This window comes from Cariama cristata, unplaced genomic scaffold (genome assembly GCF_000690535.1).
Source record: "Cariama cristata isolate BGI_N322 unplaced genomic scaffold, ASM69053v1 scaffold5430, whole genome shotgun sequence".
Classification (NCBI taxonomy): domain Eukaryota; kingdom Metazoa; phylum Chordata; class Aves; order Cariamiformes; family Cariamidae; genus Cariama; species Cariama cristata.
This window is the reverse complement of record NW_009593941.1, coordinates 20,623-28,794: the sequence shown is the minus strand read 5'-3', so window position 1 is coordinate 28,794 and position 8,172 is coordinate 20,623. Positions and strand designations below refer to the sequence as shown.

Sequence of the window (8,172 nt, the reverse complement as noted above, 5' to 3'; positions counted from 1 at the left end):
GTAACCCAATATCTGTACTTTTATGTTGTGCACTATGTAAGGAGGTGAAATCTGAACAACAAATTCAAGAATTTTGATCACTTCCTAGTAATTCTGGCGAGGCTTGCAATATCATGAGCCTTTTTTGTGTGGTTTTTTTAGAGACGCTATCTGAAGTTGCTGTGTATCGAAATCTTAAGTTTCCAGTGTTCTGCACGTATCTAGGTGTTACATACATTCCAGCACTAAATGATGGGAAGAATAACCAAGAGAAATTCTTAAATGCACCCTTAAAATGTGAATGTCCATGTTCCTAAAGATAAAAACTAAAAACCAATTAAGGAGGATGGAAGAAGAGTCAGTCTTTGAGGCTCCAAACTAAATTAACGATCCATGGTATTATGATCCATACTACTGAAACATCATTGCCACTTGGTTTATTCAGGACTACACTTAAATAAAAATGCTCATTAATTTGGTGGGAAATGAAGTAAATACTGCTGTTCTCTGACTTGCACGCACCTCTGCTGAGAGTTTTGGTGAAGGCAAAGATATTTTATCATCTAATACTTGACCATGTTCTGGGTAGCTCAGCAAATCTGGGGGAAAAGCCGTTGTAAGCAAAGCTGTAAAAAAATTATTTCCGCTCAATTTATTTATTCATTTCTGAGTGTATTTTTGTAGCCTCTATGCTGCTTGCATTCTTCCTCAGTGCTCTGAGTCAAAAAGTCTTGAAAACAAAAGCAAATACCTCGCAGCATTTCTGAACTAATTTAGTTTGCACGTGTTTAAGTACCGTATTGTGTAGTCGTAACTTAAACAAGAGAGTTTTTATTTTGAGCGCTAAAACAGTCAAACAGTCTCTTGATTCTTCTCTGCAACTAGAATAGATCTCAACAACCTCATGCAAGATTTCAGCTGGGAAAGAATGCAATTTTATCCCAGCTCTGGAAGCGCCTGGAGGCAGACTTACATTCACTGATTTTTAGTCGCTTAGCAGATCAGAATATAAAAGTGTTCTGTTTTGGTTTTAAAAAAAAAAAAGTAAAATTGGTTCTCTGTTACAGCGATTAACTCTCTGATTTGATCTGCCTTTGGATCATTATATCTATGACCTATTTATTTTTTAAAAAGAATTATGGTATGTTCTGTGGGTTTTGTCAAAGTTCGGGTGCCTGTGAAGCTATTCATCTCCAAAACTGATGTGAATGAATAGTGATTGTCTCCTCGCTTTGCCAAGTGCATGAACATACGGTCATTGTTACCAGAGCTTCCAGTCTGAGATCCTACATCATTCTGCAATGACTTGTTTTTTGGCAGACCCCTTCTGTTGAACCAAGTCCTAATGGCTTCACAGAGCTTTTCGTAGGTGCTGGAACCTGCGTGCATCCATCTTATTGTAGAGTTGGAGCTCTGAAGGTAGTGACAAAGAGTGGATTTACAGGTAGTAGGAAGGAGTGCATGGAAGCCATAGAGGTAATTGTGTGTTTATGGGGTGGTCAGTATGTGTGATGGCAGTTATTCTATATGTTCCTGGCTGTTTCTGTTTCCACTTTCTAAAAACAGACTTTTTTTTTTTCTCCTTCATTCTTTCTGTACTGTTCCTTGGACCCTTTTTTCACTTCTGTTTCTGTGACGGAATAAATGCACTTCTTTCCATGCACTTCTTACAAAAAGAAGGATGCTTGAATTTATTAAATTATGTAATGAGCAGAAATAGGAAATCAGCATCTTTTACAGTGCTCTTTTCTATGTTCAAATGTTAAAACCTGTAAGTTCTTTTAAGATTCTTGATTACCAGTCATTTTAATTTCCCTTTTTTAAATAAATATTTTTCCTATGTAATACTTCTCTGTTCTGAAGCAATCCTCTGTTACAATAACTTCAGCTCTCAGATTATAATGTGCTCCTCTGATGAAGCAAGTCACTGAGATGAAGCTGAACATAATCCTAAGAAATGAAACTCTTCCAGTTGTTCTGCAAGGCCTGAAACAAATTGTCTAATCTGCGCACAAAAAAAGTGCGTCCATCCAGTGTGCCAGGTGCTGCTTAAATTTTTGAGGTCATGACCTTTGAAGATCAGTTAACAAGATGAGTTGTTGTCTTGCATGTGAAACAGCAGTATTGAATAACCACTCTGAATACTGGTACCTGAAATGGGTGATAATCTGCATTTTTTTTCTAAGGCTGCTGGACAATTCCTCCTTTGCCTTTGGAAAGACAGTGGCCTTTCTGTATTGTCCAAGTCAAAGTAATCCGGTAGATTCAAATCCAGTACACTCATTCAGCGGCTAGATAACATCTGCTTCTAATTTCCTTGCAAGTTCTTGTTTTTACTGCCATTAAATCTCAGAGCAACATGGGGAGCTGTCTGTCTAAATTTGTCATTTGGACTTCCAAATCTCTTCTGTCGATAACCTTTTTCTTTTTCCCATGGTGTGTTGGAGACAGTTTTGCCAAGAAGCATGTGAATTCTTCCGTAGCAGAACAGATTTCTGCGAAGGGGATTGCTGCACGGAGTGTAAAGCGTAAGGGAGGAGAAGAAAAATCTGTAGGTGTTTATCCGAAAAGCAAGGATTGTGGATGCAAAACTTCTTTGAGACTTTTTTCCCAAGGTGTATGCTCTTCAAAAGTCTTGTGTTGTTACAGGCTGAGGATGTGTTTTTCAGCTTGCAGATTATTTTATGTTTTTACCATAATTGAGTTTGATTAAATTCAATGTGTTCTGAGTAATTTTGGTTTTGAAGTGAAAGTGAAACTGACTAGAAAGTGAGAGCAGTTATTTTTCATTTTTTGAGACTTTTCTATAAATAGTGGAAGGGAAGTGGGTAAAAGATGAGTTGTTCTAAGAACAAGATTAATAATAAAGCTATAATATATATGCACAAGTTAAACTTGAGAGTGACAGAAGGAATAGGGAACTAGGGAATTATTTTCAGCCCAGTGGTGTTCCATAAGAGGTGGTAGTCTGAGGTTATTGTGTTCAGCATGGTCAACATGTCCCAAGAATTGGCTGAATTAAACTGTTTTCAGGAACAAAATTATTATTTTGTGGAGCCAGAGTTCTATAAGTTTTATTGAAAAGAGTTTATAATCAGTTTTATACGAAAAGAAAAACCTTCTATACTGTTTGAAAATCAGCCTCATTTTTGGCCTTTATTTGGTAGCAGTGTATTCCTGTAGGATTCAAATTTCTTATTTTTGTTGTCTGCCTTTACAGAAAACTCTTTTGCAATTGCCCGCATTTGTCTGGAAATCTAGTAACATTTTGACTTTCAACTTATTTCAAGATTGCTTTATATTACATATTTTCAAATCTTAATACGGCCAAATTTCTGTCCACAGATCTTAAAAAAGTATATCTGAAAGCCTATCTGTTCCCAGTATAGCTGAAATTACATGAAGAACAATTAGCATACCACTTTCAACTCCACTAAATCATGTCTGGATCTTTAGACAGCTTTGTTCAGTCATACTCATCTTGTTGCTGTGACTCAGTTGATGGCACACTTGCTTAAAAGCTGGCATTGGTCCGTGGGAGCCTGTCTCTATCAGATACTGACGTGAAGTTTTTCAGAAGCGATCAACGCAAGAAATTCTGTCTTAGAATCGCATATTAAACCTGACCATGTGGAAGTTAAACATTCTTTGGTATGATATTTTTTTTTTAGAGCTCTTCCCCCACCTTGTTTTGGTGTTGTCTTCATCTGATCTTCAAGAATGAGAGGGGTTGGGAGTAGAGTACGACAGCAATTGCAAGATGACATGATAAATAGTGATTTTTGAGGATAACTCAAACTTTTTTTCTAAGTACTCCACTCAAATACCTAATAAGGCATAGGGCAGTTTACTGACTAGCGCATCAGCTGCCAACATTATATTCTGTTTTCATCATACAATTGTCTTGCTGTCCCACTTCATGTTTTTTCATTAACATTGTCCCTCTTTGTTTCTTCATCTTGTTTTTTCCCACATCTTCCCTGTTTTTATTTTCCTCTTTGCTTCTTCTATGCGTGTTTGCAGCAGCAGCACGGTATGGTTATGTAAAACCTCCCAGTGTACGTGGGGTCGAAGCATGGCATCTAATCGGGTTCTTTGCAGCCCAGGGCCGTGCCAGGCTGCGATGTGATGGGTTTTGTTCTCTGCTAATCTCTCCAGAGCAGTGGACAATGAACTGCCAATTGAAAATTGTGACAAGAGGATTAGTGAGCATCTGTTCAAAGAGAAAGGGTATTTTTGAAGAGTGGAGAACTTTCCTGATTTAGTGAAAACTTGAATAGTACAGGTCCTTGCATTAACAGCAGGATGCACCGTGCCTTTCCTGACCGCATGGTTGTCTGCTGAATCGCTTTCGGGGTCAGGTTTGTGAAGCCCTCTGGAATACCTGATTTTATGAAGAACCTAGTAAGTTCAGTTTCAAACCATTCTGTAAGTGTGTGAACAAAATCAAAGGAAATTCGTATGTAAAAATGGAAGGAGTAAGGATTAACTTGTAAAATTGTCATAAAGTAATTTGAAGATTACTGAATGTAGGATAAAGCATGGTACCCAGGTGAATATTAGTGTTTCTCTCATGTTTGAACTCAAAAGAGTCTTCATTTTTAAAATAGGGTTCTTAAATGCCTTCTATTCGGGTGTTGTTTATTGTGGTCAGCTTGTCCTGGCTATCTCACTTAGAATTTGCCTTGTCTGCTCTCCCTGTATTCTTGTTTTACTGTTTTCCTCTGAAGCTTTCTGCAGTGCTTTTCTATCTTCTACCTCAGATACTTTTAAACTTATTTCCATCCCCATGTTTGTCAATGTCTTATTCTTAGCAAAATGTTACACGATCAGGCTTACTTTGACTCCAACCTATGTGGATCTTAAAAGCCTAGCTGAGATAGGACTTTAGATGTGCTGATAACAGAATATGTAGCAAACTGTATAAGGCAGTTACTTTTCAAAGATGGGAGTTGTGTGGGCTTTGTGTGCTTTATGTATCTCTCATAGAATCCATTATTTTTCTGTATAAACGTGTAATTTTGTAACATGCTGCTACCGAGAAAGAAACCCAAGTGCTTTTCAACTTAGTTGAAAAAACTTTATGCACTATTGAAGCAGGGCTGTGGATTGAGGCAGTTGGGATAGCGACATGCTCATAACCTTGACCTTTTTTCTTCTGTTTCCAGTACGAGATAAACTGCCTTCTGCAGAACTGCTCTCTTCAAGGAAAAAGTCTTGCTTTTATTTTGTCCTTTCCATTCCTCCCCAAACATACCTTTTCTCTTAGAAAGCTGATTTCATTTGGAGCTATGCAATTTGTGCCTGTTTCTTTTTCAAGTGATTGTGTTTTATGTGCATCTGAGTGGCAGTACTAGAGAAGCAAAACTGCTCTGTGGAGATTTGAAAGGGCTCTACTGCATCAGGGGCCCAAGAACAACGTATTCCTGGTGGAATGTTTTCATGTGTGTTGAATTGCCTTAAATTTGGTGTATCTATCCCAAGGCTGAAAGAGTATGGGGAAGTATTACAGTCTCTCTCTGCTCCGCACTTAAAAAAAAAAAGGAACATTTATGAGATACATCAATTGGACCATAAAATATACTGTGGATATTGATACACCGTTTAGTTAAAACTTGAAGCGAACTAAATATTTAAATACTAGGTTAGTATTTTGGTGGGACATGGGGCCGATACCCCTCTCTCAGGAGTATCGTTTTAGGATTTTTAATTACCACATGTGGTCATGGTATCAAAGTGTCAGGCCTGAACCAAGGAAGCAGTATGCTGGTAAGAGACAGGGACGCCGCTGTCCTGCTAGGCTGGCTGGGGACATAGTGCCATCTCCTGACTCACCCAGGGGCTCTTTCAGCAGGAGCAGGGTTTTCCTTAGGTCTCCCATCGCAGTACTAAGCCTGACCTTGTTTAGCTTGAGGTCTGAGAGTACAGGCTAATGTCACAGCTGCAGTGTTACAGAGTAAAAGAATCGCTTCCTAAGTGCTGTTGTCAGTATAACTGCAATTTGAGCAAGAGGTCTTGTTTACTTCCTGCAAAATTTAAAACTTATTTTTCTTGTTCACATCTGTCTTCACGTCGCTAATTTGAATTTTACTGCATAAAGACTGAATATTATGTTTGGTCTTATTTACTGGATCTTACAGCAGAAGCTTTTTGCCCAAACTTCAGTTACTTTTAACTTCCTTTCGTCCTATTCTGTGGTTGTATAGGTTTCGTTTTCAAATATGTATTATATGCCAAAGTCATCTTGGATTCTATGGGCTTTAAGTTTTTTGTGGTCTTCTCATGGACACAGTACAGTAATGTAGGGTATAAACAAACCCGTTAACCAGAGATCAAGGCTTGTATGCTCGTAAACTTGAGATGCTTTCAGACATCCCAAACTTCTGAAATTCACTTGTCTTCGGTATGAAAGTAGCTTTTTGTAGAAGAGGAATAGTATGTATAGGAAACGCTGCTGTGTTTTTATCTGAAATAATATATGTAGGTTCTGGGTACCTCTTGAATCTGTTAAGTTATGTAATAAAAGCCTTGTAAGATTGAGATCTTTAATGTTTTTTAGATCAACATGATGCATAAGTTTAAAACTGCATCTGTTTAAAGGGATTTATGACTAAACCTGCTTGTTTTTCTACAGAATTGTCTGGTGTTTCTCAGCTTGAAGAAGATCTGCAGTCATTATTGATCCTCTTTCTTGGCGTTACCATTTTTGAAGTGAAGTTTGCCTAGCTTTCTAGTGTGAGCTCTCTTTTCAGCCATCTTTAAAAAAAAAAAAGAAATTTTTTTTATCCATAAAGTAGACAAACTATAGTTCTACAATGTCCAAGTCATTCCAGCAGTCATCTCTGAGTAGGGATTCACAAGGTCATGGGCGTGACCTCTCTGCAGGAATAGGCCTTCTTGCTGCTGCTACCCAGTCTTTAAATATGCCAGCATCTCTTGGAAGGATGAACCAGGGTACTGCACGCCTTGCTAGCTTAATGAATCTTGGAATGAGTTCTTCATTGAACCAACAAGGATCTCATAGTGCACTGTCTTCTGGTAGTACCTCTTCCCATAATTTGCAGTCTATATTTAACATTGGAAGTAGAGGTCCGCTCCCTTTGTCTTCTCAGCACCGTGGAGATGCAGACCAGGCCACTAACATTTTGGCCAGCTTTGGTCTGTCTGCTAGAGACTTAGATGAACTGAGTCGCTATCCCGAGGACAAGATTACTCCTGAAAACTTGCCTCAGATCCTTCTACAACTTAAAAGGAGGAGAGCTGAAGAAGGTTATGGTAGAGATGGCAGATCATCCACACGGGAACCACCATACAGAGTACCTAGGGATGATTGGGAAGAAAAAAGGCATTTTAGAAGAGATAGCTTTGATGATCGTGGTCCTAGTCTCAACCCAGTGGTTGACTATGACCATGGAAGTCGTTCTCAAGAATCTGGTTATTATGACAGAATGGATTATGAAGATGACAGATTAAGAGATGGAGAAAGGTGTAGGGATGAATCTTTTTATGGTGAGACTTCGCATAACTATCATAAATTTGACAGTGAGTATGACAGAATGGGTCGTGGTCCTGGTCCTGAGAGATCTCTCTTTGAGAAAAAGAGAGGTGCTCCTCCAAATAGCAATATTGAAGACTTCCATGGATTCTTACCGAAGGGTTATCCCCATCTGTGCTCTATATGTGATATGCCAGTTCATTCTAATAAGGTGAGTTATGCACCAGATGCTTCTATTTTCCTTTACGTTGTAGTATCTGTTCTGTTTTTACCTATTTCTTTAATTATTTCTATAGCCTGGTTGCTTTTGAAATGATCTGAAAGTTGGTTTGAGAGTGAAAAAGGCACTTTGTTTATTTGCAAGGTAATTGTTAACAAACGTTGTAAACCAGGGCTTTACATTAATGTATTTTATTTGCCCAGATTGCTTAACTTCAAGTCAAACAGCTATCATCTACTGGGATATCTTATTTATATTTTACATCTACATGTTCTCTTAACCACAAACATCTGGCATTCAAGCAGTTTTTTGGGTGGGTTTTTTTGTTTTGTTGGTTTGGGGTTTTTTTGCAGTGTATCTACTGTGCTATCCAGGAAGCTAGTTTCAGCTCTCCTCCACATCTGTCTTGATTGCTGATTTATATGTAGTTAAGATGCATTCTTGCACAGTTCTGCTTTTTCCCTGTCCAAAGGGAAAG

General features: G+C 38.3%; 1 protein-coding gene across 2 annotated transcripts in view; it reads left to right on the top strand.

Annotated features, from left to right (window-relative positions):
- Positions 1-6,513: 6,513 nt before the first annotated feature.
- The window catches only part of MATR3 (matrin 3), an 18,966-nt gene continuing 17,307 nt past the window's right edge, over positions 6,514-8,172 (top strand). For both annotated transcript variants that reach the window (XM_009696022.1, XM_009696030.1), the window contains exon 1: positions 6,514-7,685. In XM_009696022.1, coding sequence (XP_009694324.1) covers positions 6,795-7,685 — 891 coding nt within the window. In that variant the 5' untranslated portion in view covers positions 6,514-6,794. The remainder of the gene's footprint in view (positions 7,686-8,172) is intronic.